At 44.8% G+C, this 22,267-nt stretch overlaps 1 protein-coding gene across 5 annotated transcripts in view; it reads left to right on the forward strand.

Annotated features, from left to right (window-relative positions):
• The window catches only part of ST3GAL5 (ST3 beta-galactoside alpha-2,3-sialyltransferase 5), a 51,329-nt gene that overhangs the window by 24,086 nt on the left and 4,976 nt on the right, over positions 1 to 22,267 (forward strand). For all 5 annotated transcript variants that reach the window (XM_082357677.1, XM_082357681.1, XM_082357678.1 and 2 more), the window contains 4 exons: positions 2,442 to 2,553; positions 13,518 to 13,861; positions 17,240 to 17,426; positions 18,898 to 19,056. In XM_082357677.1, the coding sequence (XP_082213803.1) occupies positions 2,442 to 2,553; positions 13,518 to 13,861; positions 17,240 to 17,426; positions 18,898 to 19,056 (802 nt within the window). The remainder of the gene's footprint in view (positions 1 to 2,441; positions 2,554 to 13,517; positions 13,862 to 17,239; positions 17,427 to 18,897; positions 19,057 to 22,267) is intronic.

The raw sequence follows: 22,267 nt of genomic DNA on the forward strand, positions 1-22,267 counted from the left end.
GTGGTACATGGGCCTCTCATCGCGGCGGCCTCTCTTGTTGTGGAGCAGGGGCTCCAGGCACGTAGGCTTCAGCAGTTGTGGCACGCAGGCTCAGTAGTTGTGGCTTGCGGGCTCCAGAGCACAGGCTCAGTAGTTGTGGTGCACGGGCCTAGCCGCTCCACGGCACGTGGGATCCTCCCGGACCAGGGCCCAAACCCGTGTCCCCTGCATTGGCAGGCGGACTCCCAACCCCTGGGCCACCAGGGAAGTCCCCAAAATAAGGGAATTATTAATGCACTGAGTATAATACCTTTTCTGGGACTGGAGAAAAGAATAGGTCACACTGCATTCACAAGATTCAAAAGATATTAAAGGTACTCAGTAAAACATCTTCTCATCCCTGCTCCCCACATTTCCTCTTTCCACTGAAAGATGACCAACATTAGCAGTCTTGTGTATGTAAGAAGTACCGTGTGTGTGTATTCCCCTCCCCCGACCCTCTCTTTTTTATGCAAGTGGTTGCATCCCATTCACTTAGCATTGTATTTGATCCCAGGGAAGAATTAAGATGCTTGTCCAGGTTTTCATGGTAGAGTCTATTGAAATGAGAATCAAGAAGTCTTGAAAACACTTCCTAGCAATACTTTCTTGCAACATAATCCTCAAATATTAAGAACTATTTAGCATCTATTGTGTATGGTATACTATGCAAAATGCTATATATATATTTTTTTTAATTTATTTATGGCTGCGTTGGGTCTTCGTTGCTGCGTGCAGGTTTTCTCTAGTTGTGGCGAGCGGGGGCTACTCTTTGTTAAGGTGCATGGGCTTCTCATTGCAGTGGCTTCCCTTATTGCAGAGCACGGGCTCTAGGCACGTGGGCTTCAGTAATTGTGGCACACAGGGTCAGTAGTTGTGGCTCAGGGGCTTAGTTGCTCTGCGGCATGTGGGATCTTCCCGGACCAGGGCTTGAACCCGTGTCCCCTGCGTTGGCAGGTGGATTCTTAACCACTGTGCCACCAGGGAAGCCCTAGATGCTATAGTTTTTAAACTGCCCTTTTCTTTAGAGTATATTTTCCCCTTAAGGTTATTCCTTAACTTCGTTTTTTCAATAACGCAACTTATTTAAAGTACTGGTTCATAAACTTGATTTAAACTTTTTTTTAACCTTTATTTTGCCAGTATCACTTGGGGAGCTTATTAAAAATGAGATTTCTAGAAGCAGGACTAGACTCAGTTCTTTTCTCCTAGTGTGTGTGTGTGCGTGCACGCATGTGTTTTAAACTGTAGAATAGTTTGAATTTATCAGATCTTTAAAAATAGTTTTCATAGGTGGTATTAAAGGTGACTGGTGGTACTGTCTTAGCCTCATTTCTGAGTAGAATTGTTTTGAAGAATAATAAGTAGATTGTTTATTTTGTTTTCCTTTTTTTTTTTTAAGAACTCACTGTATTTTCTCCTAATTATTTTTATTGTGGTAAAATAACGTAACATAGAATTTACCATCCTAACCATTTCTAAGTGTACAAGTTCAGTGGTATTAAGTACATTCACATTGTTGTGCAACCGTCACACCATCCACCTCCAGAACTCTTGTCACCTTGAAAAGCTTGATCCTTTATACCCATTAACACTAAGCCCAGCCCCCCTTCCTCTGGCCCCTGGCAACCACCATTCTACTTTCTGTCCCGATTTTGACTACTCTACGTACCTCAAATAAGCGGAATCTTACAGTATTTGAAGGACTATTTTATTTTATTATTTTTTAAAATATTTTATTTATTTATTTATTTGGTTGCACCGGGTCTTCGTTGCGGCAGGCGGGCTCCTTAGTTGTGGCTTACGGGCTCCTCAGTTGTGGCATGTGGGCCCCTTAGTTGTAGAGTGAACTCTTAATGCGGCATACATGTGAGATCTAGTTCCCTGACCAGGTATCGAACCTGGGGCCCCTGCATTGGGAGTGCAGAATCTTAACCACTGCGCCACCAGGGAAGTCCCAGGACTGACTTTTTTTTTTTTTTTTTTTTTAATTGAGGCAAGGAATACGACTTTATTCCGAAAGCCAGGCATCTGAGAAGATGGCAGACTAAAGTCTCAAAATAACCATTTTCAGGACTGACTATTTTAAAGTGGCAAAAAATTGAAGCTGAGATTCTATAGTTCAAAATTTATTACTTAGTTTTTTTTTTAAGTCCAGTAATCTATATTGTGATTCGGATTTTATTGTGGTACCTTTGCAGAAAAAAGTTTTTTCTATATTTGCTTGTAACAAAGACAGTCATAAATGACTAATTTCTCTTGTTAGAAAAATAAGAAATGCTGCCTTAAGAGATCATCTTAAAGACTGTACTTTTATGCTGTGTGGCAGGCAGACTATTTGGGTTAGGTTTTCAGTTATTTCACATGATCTCTCTTGATTATCACGTGACGACATCATTATACGTAATTGTTTTTTTTTCTAGGTGTACATTGCTTGTGTTTGGAGTGTGGATCCTTTATATCCTCAAGTTAAATTATACTACTGAAGAATGTGACACGAAAAAAATGCATTATGTGGACCCCAACCGCATAAAGGTTAGATATTCCATCAGTGTGGTTTCAATTAGAATATTTCCAAGTGTACGCTTAAATAGTAATATTGTCTCTCAAGTGTTATAATCAAATGTTCATGAAAGTTATAAACAGAAGGGAAAACACTTAACCTTAGCACTTCAAAACACCCACCTAACACTCACTGTTCTTCCCCCATTTACTGAAGCCGTGGGGTGAGGTGAGTTCCATTTGACCCTGTAGGGCACCTGTCATGGAATTAATACACCATGACGCTGCCAGCGTACATGTTCTTAAAGCAGATCAGGAAGAAATTCTTTTAGTATCATTTGTCATTTCTGTGTTTTATTTTTCGTTTTAATGATTGCACATTGTATTTCAAGATTTTTCCTTCAATGTGTATTTATTTTTTTAATCAATTGACATATTAAATGCTGATTTCACTGTCTGAGTTATAAATTATCTGATACTGTTCAGCCTTGGACCAAAGACAGATGATTTTCAATAAAGTAGCATGGTAATAATGATAACCGACATGTATGGGTGCTTTACATGTATTATCTCATTTAGTGATCATCATGACTGAGAGATATCCCAGGGTTCTCTGCATCTTACAGATGATGGCCTGGGAGGTTAAGTTGCTGGCCCAAGTTCACACCTAGTTTAGTTAACTAGTTTAGTTAATCTAGTTTAGTATATACTGTGTAGCTGTTCTGAGAATGCTTTAGCAATAGAAACTCATTTAACCCTCATAACAGTCCTGGGGATACGGCTAGTGTTATTACCCCCACCTCATAGCTGAGGATAGGGAGGAACCTTAAGTAACCTGTCTGAGGTTACCTCAGCAAGTAAGTGGTGGTGTGAAGGCTTGGACCCAGCAGTGTGGTTTCAGAGTCCAGTCTCCTGGTGACTCTGCTTGCTGCTGGGGTAGGGAGCGTCCACAGAGAGGAAGCCAGAGGTTATAGGTAGCATGATGCAGAGGAGAGAGCTTAAACTTCTGACCCGGATTCAAATCTAAATGCCGCTTCGTAACAATGAGACCTGAGGCAAGTGACTGAATCGTTTGGAGTCCCAGTTTCCTCAGCTGTGAGGTGTAGATAACAACGTCTGTGCAATGGGGTAGTCATCAAAGTCCAGTAAGATAGTATGCACAAAGCTCCTTTTCTAGTCCTGATTTTTAATCACGTGTTTCTATTCTGTATATGCTTTGAAGTACCTCACATTTTTCTTAGTACAGACAGGTATAAACATGTAAATGAAAAGAGTGTATTGTAGTTAACAAATGCACAGCTTGGCCTGTGCAGAACCCTCGTGTCTCAGGGGTCTTGCTGATCACGGGGCCTTCCTCCCCTGCTGTTTCTGTCCCTCAGATGTTGGCCGACTCAGTTCATCTCGGCAGCATTAGCCCCTCTGCTCTGCTGGAGCAGGATGTGGTCCCGCCATCATCCGCTTGGGCTTTCCCTCCTGAACGGCTGGCCTTGCAGACATTCCCAAATCCCTTTCAATTCCAAGGCCTTCCACAGCTCGCTTGGATAAACTTTGCAGACATCCTGTCTCTGTTTTTTGTCTCCTGGAAAAACCCTGAAATGCTGACACTTGATACTGTGATACACGATTACTGGTATCTGTGAACTCGTCCCTTTGCTACACTTCTCCACATTCTCTGTGCGTCCCCTCTGTCCTGTCCATTTCATTCATCAGGCCGTTGACCTTCTGACCAACAACAGAGATCATTGCTCTCGAGTCTGGGTTAATTGAGGAGAGATGTGAACTCTCTGTGCAAGAGTAGAGCACTGTGTGAACTTGTGAGATGGATGGAGAAGATGTGGTTTGGTAACACCTTGGGTGAAGTCAACTTAGTGGTTTTCGTGCCTGGCCAGCGCTGTCCGCGTCAACTGTGCTGTGGCTGCCTACAGCTGTTTTCTTTTTAGCTACATTAATAGGCCACTATTAATGGTCTGCTCGAACCTGCCGTGTTCAGACAAGTGCTCTGGTCATTATGGCTCTTTAAGTTTCCCCTAAGGAATTCTAATGACTTTAAAAATTTTTTTGGCCACACCCTGTGGCTTGCGGGATCTTAGTTCATCAACTAGGGATTGAACCCGGGCCCCAGCAGTGAAAGCGCCAAACCCTAACCACTGGATCGCCAGGGAATTCCCTAGTGATTTCTGAGAAGAACCAGAGAAGAGATTCCAGACCTTGTCCCTGAGGAACCTTTGAAGGGATGGGAACATTTGCATAGAGAAGACCAGTGCAGGACACATGGCAGCTGCTGCCAACAAGCCAGAGGGAGAGTCCCTGGCCCAGGGGAGAGTCAGCCTGCCCGGGTGGCCTCACTGGAAGAACTTTGGATCAAGGGTGACAGCCAAGCTGAAAGGAGAAGGGTTTGATGGTCCACGACATCCAAAGATGGAGAAAATGAGCTGCCTTTGTGGTGAATCTCTGGAGGTCTTTGACCAAAGCCAGGATAACTATTTTGGGGTAGAACTCAGGCATCAGACAGTTGGTGGCGCAAGGGCCTTCTGAACCCTTCCAGCCCTGGAATTCCGTGGTTCACTGCAATCGTCTAGTACCTGGCTGGAAAGCGTAGGCTGGTTTCGTAACCTGGGTTTTTCCTGTTCTGAATGCAGGCATGTGACACCACTAGTTCCCACTCAGTGACGTTCAAACTGAACCTCAGTGGTCTTTGAAGCTCCTCCGAAACTTACCAGATTCCATCTGGTATTATGAATGTTTGTGTAAGCATTTCATTGTCCCATCTAAAGTATGTTATTTGAGAAGCGGGGCTGTGCTTATACAAATATATAGTTTCTAGGATTCTGGAAAAAGGAATAATGATGCAGGGTTGCCCTTGAAATCCTCTGTTCTCACCATTGCCCCAGTTCAGTGTTTCCTTACCCGCCTTTCTGCATTCAGGCATGCTAATTATGGCGGAAGTAGTATTTCTAATAACTGAATCTGACATGTTGCTTCCTTGCTTCAGACTCTTTGGTTTCCCTCCTTTACCTTCAGGAGATTATCTGCACTCTTTAGTCTGGCCTGTAGGGGTCTTCATGACTTGGTTCCTGCCAATCTCTTCAGGCCCCCTTTGTCACCGCTACCATCGCAGCCCTGCCTGTATCAGGCACACGAACCCCCTCACAGGTCCTTGGTGAGCTTCCTTCTTCCTCGTTATGGTTTTGATCTGATGACTAATGATGTTGACCATCTTTTCATGTACTCATTGGCCATTTGTAGGTCTTCTAAGGAGAAATGTCTATTTAAATTCTTTGCCCAATTTTTAATTGGCTTGTCTTTTTATTATTGAGTTGTTTAAGTGTTCTCTGTATATTCTGGATACCAGTTCCTTATCAGATATATGATTTGCAACTATTTTTTTCCCATTCTGTGAGTGGTCTTTTTACTTTTTTTGATGGTGTCATTTTTAGCACATAAGTTTCTAATTTTGATGAAGTCCAGTTCATCTACTTTTCATTTTGTTCCTTGTGTCATATCTAAGAAACCATTGCCTACTGTTTTCTTCTAAAAGTTTTCTAGTTGTAGGTCTTATACGTAGGCCTTTGATCCATTTTTGAGCTACTTTTTATATATGGTGTGAAGTCAGGGTCCAGCTTCATTCTTTTGCTTGTGGCTTTCCAGTTGTCCCAGCATCTTTTTTTTTTTTTTTTTTAAGAAATTGGAGTTTATTTATTTATTTATTTTTGGTTGTGTTGGGTCCTCGTTTCTGTGCGAGGGCCTTCTCCAGTTGTGGCAAGTGGGGGCCACTCTTCATCACGGTGCGCGGGACTCCCACCATCGCGGCCTCTCTTGTTGCGGAGCACAGGCTCCAGACACGCAGGCTCAGTAGTTGTGGCTCACGGGCCTAGTTGCTCCGCGGCATGTGGGATCTTCCCAGACCAGGGCTCGAACCCGTGTCCCCTGCATTGGCAGGCAGATTCTCAACCACTGCGCCACCAGGGAAACCCCTGTCCCAGCATCTTTGTTGAAGACTCGTCTCTGTGTTTGCTGCGTTGTCTTTTTTTTTAATTTATTTTATTGAAGTAGAGTTGATTTACAATGTTGTGTTAATTTCTGCTGTATGGCAAAGTGATTCAGTTTTATATATTTTATATATACACACACACCCATATATTCTTTTTCATATTTTCCATTATGGTTTATCACAGGATATTGAATATAGTTCCCTGTGCTCTACAGTAGGACCTTGTTGTTTATCCATTCTCTCTGTAATAGTTTGTATTTGCTGCATTCTTTCTTCTCTGCCTGGATCCCTTCCTTTGCCTCTCTATTATTCATCTTTTACATCAAATCTCAGCTCAGGGGTTACTTTTTCTAAGATCCTTCTCCGATCATCCTTCTCTCTTGTCTTCTAGGAGCCCCCTCATGCCTTAATCCTGACAGATACCACTGTGGTACTTTAACTGTTTTGTCTTCCCCACTTGTCCTCCAGACAAGCCCTTGGGAGACAGGAATTGTGGGATAACATTTTACATTAACGAATACGTACTTATATGTATTGAACTCCAGAGGGAGGAGAGATATTACTCAAACCTCAGCACGGTGTCTCATCTTTGAACTCCAGATTGTACAGAAAATCCACAGTTAAATTTTAACAGGCAATTCTTTGAGGACTCTCAGTTATGTACATTAAGTTTAATATCCTTTTGAGGACTAGGGCAGATACCTCCTATTCAGCTCTTCATATCCCCCAGTAAACAGACTCTCCCTTCTCTTTCCCCCTAAACCATGGCATGTGAGTCCCCCCCCCCCCCCCCCACCGCTTTAGGCTGGTGGAACCAGTTTTAAACCTAAGTTCACTGCTGGGCCAGTAACAGCCTCTCATGGGTGCTAGTGCCCTGTCCCAACTGGCTCCAGTAAGGATTCCTGACTCATCCCTGATGGGGGGATGGAAGGACCTGATGAGTGGGATCAGCCTCCCAAGCCCCACTGCCTGCATGGAGAAGGGGTGACGGCTGCCTGAACGAAGGACGCTACGGTTCCCGAAGAGGAAGGAGCAGGAAATGGAGACCCAGGAGGTAGCCCACGGTGACTGCCACATCAACCCGTTTCTGAAAGACTTCTAAAAGATCGTTATTTTTTCCAATTAGAAAGTTCCCCTAATGGTGCGGAAAAAAGGAGGAATGGGGGCACGGTTAAGTCAAACAGGTTTGTGCAAGTCTCCGTTCAGAAATTAATAAAGTAGAAAGTGAAAGCCTGCTCTAACCGTGATGGAATGAGGGGTGTCTTTTATTCTATTACTTGAGACTTTTTTAAAAAAATGTAGCTTTTTAGCACTATTGACTCTGTCAAATTGCCCTACTTTTCACAATGGTCGTGACAGCGCGTGCAGACAGAACATGTCTCAGCAGGCTTTGCAAAGTAGAGGAACAGCAAGAGTAGATACTGCTGAGGATTCGGGGTGGGGAGTAGCAGGATGTGAGACTGAAAATGAGACAGGACCAGAGCGTGAGAGGCCTTGAATGCCACACTGAGCAGTTCCTAACTTTGATATCTGGTCACGCATCCCTATACAAGAAGAGAAATCCTCTCTCAAGTCCCCAGAATAGAGGAAATAGCCAGGTAAGCCGGCTGGTATGAAGGGCTGGGAGATGGTGTTCAGTATGAGCTCTCTGCAAAGAAAACCCTGTCTCCAGGCTTTGGTGGAGACTGATCCTTACTACCAAGAGAGTTTGGACGAATCTGAATGATTGTGGCTGTGTATTAGCAGAGGAGGGTCTCAGAGTCGTGAGAGTGGGGCCCTGTGAGCTTTGTTGATGACGTTCAACAACTTGCAAGGTCAACAACCCTGTTGGACTCTGAACATCTGGTTGCATTCTGCCTGTATTTATACAGCGGAAGTGTGGCCATGTTTGCTGTGGGTTTTCTATTTTCTATTTAAAGATGTCCCTGAACGTGCCATTTGTGAAAAAAGACGAACAGTGGTCTCTGCAGGGATGCTTGGACAGTTTGAGTGTGGTGCAGATGTGAAACTGCACTTAAAAGATGTGTGAAGAGAGACAAGAGCACATTCACATCAATTTAGGTTCAGACCTCGTGGTAGCACCAGTTTGAACTTGGCCTTCCCTCAGGAACTAAAGACCACACATCACCCTGGGGACTGCCTCCTGGGCCGTGTGGTTCATCATGGCCAAGTTTACGTCTTCACTGTGACTCCATAGACCTACACTCACGTATCCAAAGTAAGCAGAGTAGGACTTCCCTGGCGGCCCAGTGGTTAAGACTCCGCGTTCCCAATGCAGGGGGCACGGGTTCGATCCTAGGTCGGGGAACTAAGATCCTGCAAGCAGGGCAGTGTGGCCAAAAAAAAAAAGTAAGCAGAGTAACCCTGGGCTGAGTTAAATCAGTCCAGACACTCACACTTCCAGATCGATCCCTTTCTCTCCTGGGTGCCGCTCTTGCTTTTCCCAGACCATCCTTTAGTGGTCTCATAGAGGTGAGGAAACTGAAGCCTTGAAAAGCCTTAAAGTTCATGCTTTAACCAAGTTTACACTACTGGTAAAGAGATCTGAAACTGCGTCTAGATCCAGATCACCTGATTGTTTTCTTCTTAACCGTGTATTGTGATAAAACATACATACCATAAGACTTTCACCTTTTAAGCATCCAGTTGGAGGAGTGTTAGTAAATTTATAGTGACACCACCATCACCACAATCCTGTTTAGAACATTTCATCACACAAGTTAATTCCCGCTCACCCCTTCTGTGGTCAATCGCCACCCTCAACTACCAGCCTGAGGCAACCATTGACCGGTTGAGATTTTACTGTGCTATTCTCTCTGTGACTTGTTTATTCAGATTTTTCCGCTTTTAACCACGTAAAAGTTATAGACAGCTAACTCATGGAAGTTAAACCAGAGTTTACAAACGTGGAAATGAAAGTGTCATTGCATAACTCATCCCCTCGGTTCATGTGGTCTGTGGCGGAGTTGGGCTCCTACCCAGGTCCAGTCAGCTCCAGGCCCCAAACTCTCCTTCATCCCAAATGCTGTGCCCTGTCCTGGGTTTAAATCAATAAATAAAAGAAAACATTGCCTTTTACTAAGAATTATGCCACTTGCCTATATTTCTGAGAAGGATTGTCCTAAAAATTATGGGGTAGAAATGAAAATGGAGATTTTTACTGAGGAAAATTCATTTTTTAATATCCTTCAGGGAATTCTCACATTGTGGTTTTCCATGGCACATCGCCACATCAGTGACAACTGAAACTGCCTGATGTCTGTTTATTCTCAGTTGTGGGCAGCCAGCAAGCTCAGCCTTGAAGCCTTTCAAAAAATGAAGCTCTTGTGTCCATGCCTCGATTTGGGAGAAGACGGGGCTCCTGTATCTTTGAGGAAGTCACCAGTCCTCTGGTTCCCAGTGGTCCTCACCCGGGATGGATGCCATCCGGACCCCACTGCGTCCTTCCTCGCCAGCCTGCTCTGGCTCCCAGGTTTGACATTGTCTGCAGTGGAGAAGAGGAAGGTCGGGATGCTGGCGGTCTTGACTGCAGCTCCACGAGGCGAGCTTTCCCCCCCGAGGCATTTTTCTTCTGAGCTTTGAAACCTGGAAGAGGAAGGAGGGAGGCTGAGACACTTCTGGGGCGTGTTACATGTTTAAACAAGTTGAAACAAGAGAAGAAAAGGAATTGCTGTGGCTTTGGCCATTTCCAGTGGCATTCAGAACATTGTCACTGGGATTGATTTATTGCACCTGCTGAGGGACGGGAGGGGCCACCATCAAAAGATGCTCTGCTCGCAGTCTAGAAAATTAAGTTTGAGGCCTGAGATGGAACTCTTTGCCAGAATGGAAATGGAATGAAATTTCACTCCTTCCAAGTGAAACTAGAAAATTTGGTGCCCAAGAGTCGTGCTCCAGTGTCCGGCTCCATCACCTCACCTCTCTTTCCAGTCCTGAGTCAGTCACTAAGCTGCCGTCTCTTGGCACTTCTCGGATGTTCATTTCTATCCCAGGAGATTTGTAAAACAAGATGCTTGGGATGTCCTTCCATAGTGAAGGATTAGACCTTTTGTTCTCTAAAAACTTGTTCCCAACCCTCAGGCCCGGGGTGTAGAGACGAGTATGGACAGTACATGTGGCTCCTCTTCCTGCCCTGCCCCCAAGTTGGGCATTAAGTGCCTGCAGGTGCAGAGTGTCACCAACCTGGAGGCCTGGTCAGGGCGAGCCCTCCACGCAGGGGCTGTTCTGGGTTACGACCGATTCCTTGCTTAGCTTTCCCTCCGATTCCTCGCGGAGGTGCTAATTCGCGAGGTACCAGTGGTGGTGCTGGTCACCTGCTCTCTGTGGGCAGGGGCTGGGATTGTAGGGGTTTGGGAGGTGATCAGGCGACGCGAGGCTGCCAGCTCAGCCCTCTTCCTGGATGTGCCACCCGGAACCCTCAAAGCGAAGATACTCAGGACCATCTTGCGAGGTGTCCTAGGTGTCGTGCCGGTGACCTCAGACAAGTGACCTTACGTCGTGTCTGCGGCATCTTCTGAGGCTCAAAGAAAATCCATTCCCTTCTCCAGACATGGGGCCAGATTCTTAAGATGTAGACAGCGTGCTCTTCCCAGTACTAAGAACTTTTTGAAGCTGTAATTTAAAGAAAAGGGAGTGGGGTTCTCCTGCAGTAAGATGATTATTTCTACAAAAATTTTATTATGCAAAAATCAGACAAGACTTTGAGGAAAAACATAGTTGAGACAAACATTTAAAACTGTATATGGCAATAATAATCCTCATAATAATACTGACACAGTTCAAAAGACATATTCAATCCTGAAAATAAATATCCCAGCAAATAAAATAGAGGAACACACACACACACACACACACACACACACACACACACACACACGCACGCACGCAGCTTGGTGGGAGGAGGGATGAGGTAGGGCCAAAACTGCTCCGTGTGGCGATGAGGACAGAAGGCACAGTGATGTTGCCAGATGGTCCCGAGGCAGCATTTGGCCAGACTGAGCCCAGGGGCAGACTGTGGGGCAAGTGGGTGTCTGTTCCTTGTTTCTCCGTGTCTTGCTGTGTTCAGCCGGGCTGGTGTACTTGGCCTTCAACAGTCATTTCTTGTCGATGCAAAATATTAACGTGCAGGGAAGATGGTATACAAAACCAAGGCAACTTCTTTGTTGACCGGACACCGTTGCAGGTTACACCTGGTTCCCATTCCAGACTGTGTGAAGCTCATTACTCCATCTGATAAATAAGCCTGTTTCTCATCCAACTAGATAGGAACCTGAAATAGGAAATCTTTTTCTCTTTCGGCTGTGCTGCACAGCATGTGGGGTCTTAGTTCCCTGACCAGGGGTTAAACCCGTGCCCCCTGCATTGGGAGCTCGGAGTCTTAACCACAGGACTGCCAGTAAAGTCCCTGGAAATCTTTTTATTTTAATTGTGTTTAAAAAAAAAACCCACATAAAATTTACCGTCTTCATTATTTTTAAATGCATAGTTTGGCCCTGTTAAGTATATTCACATTGTTGTGAAACAGATTTCCAGAACATTTTCATCTTGCAGAACTGAAACTCTACCCATTAAACAGCAGTTCCCCATTTCCCCTCCCCGCCAGCCCCTGGTAACTACTGTTCTTCCTATTTCTATGAATTTGACTGTTAGATGCTGTCTATAAATGGAGTCCTACAGTATTTGCCTTTTGTGGCTGGCTTATTTCACTGAGTATAGTGTCCTCAAGGTTCATCCATGTTGTAGCACATGTAAGGATTTTTTTTTTTTGTGGCCGCACCACGCGATTTGTGGGATCTTAGTTCCCCGACCAGAGATCGAACCCAGGCCTTCGGCATTGGAAGCACAGAGTCCTAACCACTGGACCACCAGGGAATTCCCATGTCAGGATTTTATGAAACATGAAATCTTAAACACCTCAAATTTATTTGAACAGCTTAAAATAAACACCTCAAAATTTATTCAAAATTTATTTGAAAATTTGTTCAAAATTTATTTGAACACCCCAAATTTATTTGAACAGCTTAGGCTGGGAGGGTAGGAGGTGGGGGTCCTTCCTGTTTTACTTGTGCCATGAAATAAATATCCTTGTTGAGTTTGTCTCCTTGTCATGTGATTCTCCCAGGTTTCCCCCTCAAGTTTCTAGCATAAATTAACTCTTTATTTTATTTATTTATTTTTTTAAATTAATTAATTTATTTATTTATTTATGGCTGTGTTGGGTCTTCGCCTCTGCGCGAGGGCCTTCTCCAGTTGCGGTGAGCGGGGTCCATCCTTCATCGCGGTGCGCGGGCCTCTCACTGTCGCGGCCTCTCTTGTTGCGGAGCACAGGCTCCAGACGCGCAGGCTCAGTAATTGTGGCTCATGGGCTTAGTCGCTCCGCGGCATGTGGGATCCTCCCAGACCAGGGCTCGAACCTGTGTTCCCTGCATTGGCAGGCAGACTCTCAACCACTGCGCCACCAGGGAAGCCCAAATTAACTCTTTAAACCAGATTTTTGTTGTTGTTGTTTTTTAAAATTTATTTTATTTATTTGCTTTTGGCTGCGTTGGGTCTTTGTTGCTGCGCGTGGGCTAGAGGGGGGCTACTCTTCATTGCGGTGCGAGGGCTTCTCATTGCGGTGGCTTCTCTGGTTGCAGAGCACGGGCTATAGGCGCGCGGGCTTCAGTAGTTGTGGCGCATGGGCTCAGTAGTTGTGGCACGTGGGCTCAGTAGTTGTGGATCAAGGACTCTAGAGCACAGGATCAGTAGTTGTGGTGCACGGGCTTAGTTGCTCCGCGGCATGTAGGATCCTCCCGGACCAGGGCTCGAATCCGTGTCCCCTGCGTCGACAGGTGGATTCTTAACCACTGCGCCACCAGGGAAGCCCCCTAAAGCAGGTGTTTTGTGTTACAAGACAGTCATCCACAAGGGAGGTACATCAAACATCGCAGGACAAAGTGTCACCTGTCAGAGTATATTTCTGATGCCTGAGACCCTTTGACACTCAGGTCTGTGTGCTTCATTCCAGAGAGCCCAGCAATATGCCCAGCAAGTCCTGCAGAAGGAATGCCGGCCCCAGTTTGCCAAGAGGTCGATGGGGCAGCTCTTCAGGCACAGGTACAGCTCGGACCTGCCACCTTTCGTGACGAAGGCCCCCGCAGGGAGCGAGGCCGAGTACAAGTACGACCCTCCTTTCGGATTCCGCAAGTTCTCCGAGAAAGTCCAGACCCTCTTGGAACTCTTGCCCGAGCATGACTTTCCTGCACACTTGAAAGCCAAGAGCTACAGGCGTTGTGTGGTCATTGGAAGTGGTGGAATCCTCCACGGACTAGAGCTGGGCCAGGCCCTGAACCAGTTCGATGTTGTGATAAGGTACGTTGGCTTTCAGACCATCCTCTCCCCTCTGGACTTCAGTTCTCTGCTGTGGGTCAGGGCGGCCCTACATGTCCCTGCCTTCAGGGGACTCACTGTTTGAGAAGTTGAAACAAAGACATGAAAGGATTGGACGCCCCAAACTGTGCAGTACTGACCCTAATTTTGGTAAAAACCCTTTCAGAGGAGGTGAAGGTTGGAAGGATGGGTAGATTCAGATAAGCCAGCAAAGGTGGAAGGCTGTGCTAGGCAGGGCCCAGAGGAGGATGCAGTGTAGGGAGCTTGAGTCAGTGGGGCGCCTGGCTTCTGAGAGCAGGGCTTGGGGTGGGTGAGCCCTGGAAGGTGGCACCGGCTGGGGCCAGAAAGCACACAGAGATGTTTGAAAGCCACATAACAGGCAATAGGCAATCATCCTAAATTACAGGAGTTTCTGATAGTTGGACAGTCATGTCAGGGGACACCAAGATTTCTAGTCTGGGATCTGAGACGTTAGTGGGACCGCTGTCGGAGACGGAGTAGTTGAGGAAAATCTCTGGCTAGTGAGGGAGGATGACAAGATCCATCTCAGATATTTTGAGCCTGAAAGTGGTGCTGTATCCACATAATGCCTTTATCCCCAGTAGCTGTGATCTCGGGCAAGTTTCCTTGCTGTCCTGTCCTTGCCTCCGTTTCCTCATCTGTAAATGGGGGCAGTGATGGCACAGACCTTATAGGGTTACTGTGAAAACAAAATGAGTTAACATCTAGATGTAAAGCACTTGGAACAGTGTCAGACTTGGGGTAGATGCTCAGTACATGTTAGCAGCTATTTTTGGAAAATGTGTAGGAAGCTAAGGAGGAAAGGGCACGGGGTGTAAGATGTTTGTAGGAAAGAACCAGACTTTTGTAAGGGCCAAGAGATAGAAGAAACAAGTAAGAGCCACGTTTTAAGGCGAAAGGTGTGACGTGAGGGTGTGGGAGTGGGTTTGGGGCCTCGGGGGTTGTGGACGTTGGTTACCTCGTCAGGTAACTGCTTCCTTTCTCTGGGTGCTTCCTGTGTGCCAGACACTGTCACGTGCTCTGGATGTTCTCGTTCCATGGTGAAGCCATCCCCTTAGCCAGGGTCAGGCATGAGGACACAGAGACACTGTGGGGCACAGGGTCCAGGCCAGAGCCTAGCATTCCACATGCAGGGTTGTGAGGCTTCCAGAACCTCACCCTGACTCTGTGTGAGCAGCCGTGCACCGGCGGCACCGGGGGAGGCAGACAGGACCCCACATGCCCTTCTAATGGTGCACGACCAATACACGGGAGGAGAAGAGGTAAGAAACCGGGGTGCACACTCCAGTCCAGAGGAGAGATGCAGTGGAAGAGAAGGGCGGCCTTGAGCTGACCTTGAAGAATGGTGGGATTTAGCCCTTTAGGAAGGAGGTGGGCAGGAGATCTGGGTGGGGAACCTTACCTGGAAGAAGGAACGAGGGCCTGGGAGAGGGAAAGGGGGCTGGGCAGGTGGCTCGATGCCCAGTGATGGTGGGGCCAGACTGGACAGCATGGACTTCAGGCACAGGCACTGGGGGCCACAGAGCACTGGGGACCAAGGAAGGGGACTTAGCCTTATTATGATGGAGATCAGTTGAAAAACTTTTTTGGGGTAACTTTTATGTTATTTATTTATTTATTTATTTTTAAAATTAATTTTTATTGGAGTATAGTTGATTTACAGTGCCATGATAGTTTCCACTCTTTTTTAGATTCTTTTCCTATATAGGTCATTACAGAGTATTGAGTAGAGTTCCCTGTGCTATACAGTCGGTCCCTATTAGTTACCTGTTTTATGTATCGTAGTGTGTATGTGTCAATCCTAATCTCCCAATTTATCTCTCCCCCCTGGGGTAACTTTTAGGTTTAAAGCAATTCTGAACTTAACAGGAAAGTTGCAAGAGTAGTACAAAGAACTCCCATTCACCCTTTTCCCAGATTCCTCAGTTGATAACGCTGTATCACACTAGCTTTATAATTTTCTCTCTTTATATACTATTATTCTTTTCTGAACCCTTTGAGAGTTAGTTGCAAATCTCAAACTCCTTCTTTACCCCTAAATACTTCAGTGTGCATTTCCTAACAACAAGGACATTCTCTTATAGAACCGCATGACGATATTCAGAATTAGGGAATTAACACTGATGCAGTACGGACCTTAGCTACAGACCTTATTCAGACTTCACCAGTTATTCCAGTTGTGTCCATTATTTAAAAAGAAAGGAAAAGAGGGCTTCCCTGGTGGCGCAGTGGTTAAGAATCCGCTTCCAAGGCAGGGGACACGGGTTTGAGCCCTGGTCCGGGAAGATTCCACATGCCGCGGAGCAACTAAGCCCGTGCGCCACAACTACTGAGCCCACGTGCCACAGCTACTGAAGCCCGCGCACCTAGAGCCCGTGCTCCACAGCAAGAGAAGCCACCACAATGAGAAGCCCGCGCACCGCAACAGAGAGTAGCCCCCGCTCGCCACAACTAGAGAAAGCCTGTGCGCTGCAACGAAGACCAAAAAAACACAGCCAAAAATAAATAAATAAATAAATAAATAAATAATAAAATAGAAAGAAAGGAAGAGAAAAAGAAAATACCTCGTCCAGGATCATGCTGTGCATTTAGTTGTCATGTCTAATAATAGCTTTTAATAATCCAGGAGTTAGGTATCTGAGATCTGGAAGAGGAAGTGGGGAAGTGGCAGTGGAATAGAAAAGAAAGGTTTATACAGGTGTGATAATACAGGGAAAGAACCAAACAGACTTTTTTTGAGATTTCAAAACTGTTGTCCTGTGTGAGTGGTACTGCTTTGGGAAGAATTCTTAACATTTTCCCCAGAGCATCCACCCTGGCAAAGCCTTCATTGATCTAACAGTTCTAAGTGCCCCAAATTCCTGCTTTAATTCAAGACCAGGTTGCACTTGGACCCAGTGCCCTCCTCGGGCCCAACCCTGTCTATATAACTATGGTTTGTGTCTGCCTTGCCCCGGTTTTTAGGTTTTCTTTTCTGATTACCTTTTTGAAATTCTGGCAAGAACCACTAATATCTAAGCACAATGGGAAGCTTTCAAGGAAACATGACTAGTGCCCAGAGTGTAATGTGTTTGGGTTGGCTTAAAGTGGCAGGACTAGATGGAATTGCTTGTCATTCAGAGATTGGGTACGGGAGTCTCTTGCAGACTGAAGACTGCGTTCATCAAGCACCTGGAAAGGGCAGAGCTGAGGGATGACAAGGCTGCTGGGAGGGGTGCCCTACCCCCCAACCACACCCTCGTTCCCAGTCCTAAAAAAATGTGGAAAACACGCTGCAGGAATTTGGCATGTGTTAAAGTGGTTAATGTCAGTTTATCTTTGTCCTTTTTACTCAAATAGGTTAAACAGTGCACCGGTTGAAGGATATTCAGAGCATGTTGGAAATAAAACTACTATAAGGATGACTTATCCAGAGGGTGCGCCACTGTCTGACCTTGAATATTATTCCAATGACTTGTTTGTTGCTGTTTTATTTAAGAGTGTTGACTTCAACTGGCTTCAGGCGATGGTCAAAAATGAAACCCTGGTAAGCACTAGAAATTCAGCTATCAGATATGCCTTCGTAAAAAGCGAAGGGGTCTCTGATTGGAATTAACAGGTTTTTATTTTTAAACTAACACACATGCTTTCAAATAAACACTCCCTTTGTAGAAGCCCCTCAGAACTTCCCCTGGAAATTGCTTTCAGAACTTGACTGAGTCACATGTGGAAACTGGGATCATTACTTAGTGGAAATAACAAGCTTGGGACCAAAATGGCTGTTATTGAGGTTGACCACCCACCTCATTCACCAGACTTGAATTTACATGGCTTCCGACTATTTTCAGAAGTTAGATTTATGTGCATGAATATAAACCATTACTGAGGCTATTCAGAAGAATATACATAAATTCTCTGAAGAGTATTTTCAAAGAGATTCTCCAAAAATGCTTTGATTGGTGGTGGTCTTTTTTTTTTTTTTCTTTTTTTAATGTTTATTTATTTATTTGGCTGCGCTGGGTGTTAGTTGTGGCAGGCGGGCTCCTTAGTTGCGGCATGCAAACTCTTAGTTGCACATGCCTGTGCGATCTAGTTCCCTGACCAGGGATTGAACCCGGGCCCCCTGCATGGGGAGCGCGGCGTCTTATGCAGTGTGCCACTGGGGAAGCCCCTCGTGGTGTTCTTGCTGGAGTCAATTCACAGCGTTCCAGAAGGGCAGATGTGGAGGAGCTGGCCCCAACTTGGTCATATTCCTTTTCTTTGTCTTTACAATAATCCATCACCTTACTTTATAGTCCCCCAACCCTCCACATTATGTTGAAATAAATTCCAGAGGTCAGCTGTTAAGCAGTGTGTGTGCGTTTATATGCACTTGCACAAACCAGCTGACTGTAAAGTTAACAGGACATATCAGACTTTTCACAGAAGCTTCATGTGCTGGAGAATTTGTATCTCCAAAGCTCGATTCCGTACAGGTTATTGTGGTCCTCTGGATTTTCTCTTGGGTAGTTGTTCTAGTTGAAAGATGAAGCACATATGAAATGACTTACAGTCAGTTACCAAGAGACATCACAGGACTAGGAAGTGGAGTAAGTGGAGAAGGGGGTGCATGGTGGGGGCCTGAGCACAGGCGGGGCACCCAGAACACTTCATACCCTCGAATTGGATCTATTTGCTTGGTTTTCCCTGGGCAAAATGGTGGCTTTGGATCCTAAAAAGGCTGACTATCTCAGGTCATTACCTGAACAATTTCTTCCCCAAATCAATAAAGAGCTGCTTCTGCAGTTCCTTTCCTTGTCCAGTGCCACCTTCATAAATCAGATCCTTAGAGCTGCTTGTCTGAGTTGAGGTACTGGATTTGCATAGATCTGTGACTTTGCCACAGAATGCAGCACACAAACCCACAAGGGACCACACCCACGGTTCTGGCCTCATTAGCAGGGGATGCACTCTCCCCCCTCCACTGATAAGATAACTTTATTAAATCCCCCTAATGATTGCTTGCTTTCTTTCCTTAGCCGTTTTGGGTACGACTCTTCTTTTGGAAGCAGGTGGCGGAAAAAATCCCACTACAGCCAAAACAGTTCAGGATTTTGAATCCAGTTATTATCAAAGAGACTGCCTTTGACATCCTTCAATACTCAGAGCCTCAGTCAAGGTTCTGGGGCCGAGATAAGGTATTTTTGTCGCTACTGAAACTTAGCTGTTCTTCTCTGTGTTGGAAAGGAGGCACCTGTACAACTTTCAGTGAGGCTCAGCTCTATACCCAGAAGCATCTTCCAGCGATGAAACCTAGTCATGGATTAGATGTTCCATGTGTTTTTCCCTCTCTACATCTTCACCTTAGGGCTCCCCACTGTTTAATCCCCCCACTCCCGGTGGCTCATCTCATTAGTATAGTCAGCACGTTAGCACTTCGGTCACTGAGATATTATTTAAGGTATTCTTACTCCAGGACTCCGTATAATTAGCTGCAGGACACTGAAAGGAACTTCGGTGGTCAGAAAGTTCTTTACATTTTAACTCTACAGGCCACTTGGGTGAAAATTGACGTTTATCATCACCTTATAGGTGATAGTAAATAAGCAATCCTTTAGACCAGTGCTTTTCAGTTGATGCCTGGATCCCACCCCAGACGTTCTGATTTAATCTCTCTGTGTTGTGGTCTGTACATTGGGATTTTCAAAGTTCCCTGGGTGATTTTTATTTTTCAGCCTGCTTTGAGAACCTTGGTGCTATAGGCCGTTCACTGCAGTAGATTCTTTACCTGCAATTAGCCTGTGTTGCTGCTGGGGGGAAATGCCTTTATTACCTGTTTCTTCATGATCTGAATAGCTAAACCGGTGTCTTTAAATAAAACTTTTTTGAAAGCAGTGGAAATCGTTTAAGCAAAAACATTTATATATAAGGAAAAGCAAGGAATTTTGAAACGTGGGGACTGCTACCCACACTGGGGGCCTGAGATACCTCCTAGGAGATGGGGCTGGTCTGGGGTGCAATTTGCAAACACAGAGCTAGACTCAGGGGTCCTCATCCCATAGGCAGATGAGCAGGGTCTTCTATTTGCCCTTTGAATCAAATTCTAATTAAAAAGATGCTTTAACACAACTGTGTAAATTTTAAAGGAAGAATTCTGTGCTTGTTAAGGAAAACAAATACCTGAATAGTCTCCTTAAAAACAAAAACCTAGTTCTTCACTGCGATCAGTAAGAGCTAAATCCAACTCTGGCTCCAGCTTCAGGCTTGAACACCCAGCTCGGGTGAAATGGTTCACATAGTGGAAGCTGTTCCCTTTGCAGTCCGCCGTTTTCCTCCAGGGCTCTGGCCTCTCCATCCATGGGGAGCCCAGGAGGGCCATGTAGTTTCTGCCCATTGCAGGAACGTGTCCAGAACCCATGATGCGTTTTGCCTCTCATAGGAGAGCAGCCCTACCCCCGACCAGTGACTGTCGGGTCTCTGATTGGCTTTAGCTGGGCTCTCCCACACAGAGCACATGGGTTCCTCCGGAATGTGGGCTTATAACTTTTAACCTGTTGGCATCACTTTTAACAAAACAATTTTTTTAAAAAGACAACATACTTTGGCAAGATTCTTAAATTAAGTTATAAAGAGGTTTCACTATAAATGCACTTAGATTTCTGTATCTTTTAAACTGCCCTGTTTCTTTATTAGATTCCATAGTATTTTTTTAAACACAGGCAGATGCTCATTTGTTGGTTTGCAGGTCGATTTTATTTTAAAAGTAACCTTTAAAAAATGGACAGATTTAATTACGTGAAATACGAAATTGCCGAATGGCAAAGGGTATCAGAAACAAAGTTAGTGGGGGAAAATTTATCATAGAAATTACAGAGTAAGTATTCTCAAAGCATTAAGAGATCTTATTAAATCAAAAAGAAAAAGATGAGCCAATAAAGAAATGAGGAAAGGATATGAACAGACATTTCACAAAAGAAATTAATACAGCCCAGGAATCCATGATAAAATGTTCATCTTCACCAGTAATCAAGTAAAAGCGAATTAGAGCCACAGTGACATTTTTTGCCTGTTTTCTTAGCAGAGATTTAAAAGCTTGATAATGTCCTTGTTTGGCAGGAATGTAGGCAGAATTATAAGTTGGCACTTTTTCCGGAGGGTGGTTTGGCAATACATATATCACTTTAAAATATGAAGAGTCTTTGACCCCGCAATTTGACTCTAAAAATTTTATTATAAGGAAATTAGAGAAAATCTGCAAGGCTGTTCTAGGATGTTCATCATAGCATTGATAGCAAAGGACTAAAAACAGCCTAAACATTCATCATTAGAGAATTGTTTGAACATTATGGTGTAGTCGATGCAATATCGTGTGACTGTTGAGGATGAAGAAAAACTAATGGATATGAAAACACCTCCACAATGTATTAAGCAAGAAAATCGAGTTACAGAACATTTATTTAATCCCGTATTTGTTTAAAAACTAAAAATGTGTATATAGTTGCATAGGAAAAAGCTTGGAAAGAATCACCAAACTGTGAAGAATGCCCTTCTCTGGAGAGTGAGTCTATAGGAGTCTTTTACATTCTACTTTATAATTTATCATTTGAATTGAATATTTGCTTATTTTTTATCATTGTCAAAATGGTATTCTTCTTTTGGATAAAAACAGTAACTTGAAAGATGGCTTCTGATCTAAAATTGCATTGTCAGAAACCCCCTCATGCATCTGCCCTCCCAGCAGACAGAGAAGCCTGTTGGACAGTGAGGGCTGCTCTTGGGGGACATGTTCTGGAGATAACATGCTCTGGGGAGTTTTTGATAGTTTCTGAGTTTCTCTCCATGCATTACCCCTATATACTCCTCCACAAACACTGATGGGTACTCCTAAGGTGCTGTGTGCCGAGCTGGCCGCAGGTGGAGAAGACAGGACACACTGCCTTAGAGTCCTAAGCCCAAACAGGAGGCTGGCTTCTTTAGGGTCAATTTCCCTTGGTTTTTATTTCCAAACATGTAAAATGACTGTAGAGTTCCTTTTTAATAAGGGAGGCTGGCTTTGAGAGGTAGACATGACACACTGAGGAGCAGGAAGCAGTTTTTATCGAATGGTGGGTTCCCTGGAAGTTCTCTAATCCCACCTTAATCTTTGAACTCTGAAAGGTTCACTGTTGTTCCAGTTTACAGAAAAGGAGAGTTGTTTATGGAAGTCACAGACTCGGCTGAGATGAACCAAGGAGGTATATTTGCACATGAAAGACGATACAAAAGAATATCAAGTAGTAGATGGGCAGCAGCCTCCAAGGAGGGCTTAGGCATTGCAGGGCTTTCTGTCTTCCTGTCTGCCGCCCTGTGTGCTGTCTTTACCCAAGTCTGTGAGGGAGATCCAGAGGACCAATTCCAGATTTACAAGTG

The sequence above is a fragment of the Balaenoptera borealis genome (assembly GCF_965194805.1).
Source record: "Balaenoptera borealis genome assembly, chromosome: 15".
Classification (NCBI taxonomy): domain Eukaryota; kingdom Metazoa; phylum Chordata; class Mammalia; order Artiodactyla; family Balaenopteridae; genus Balaenoptera; species Balaenoptera borealis.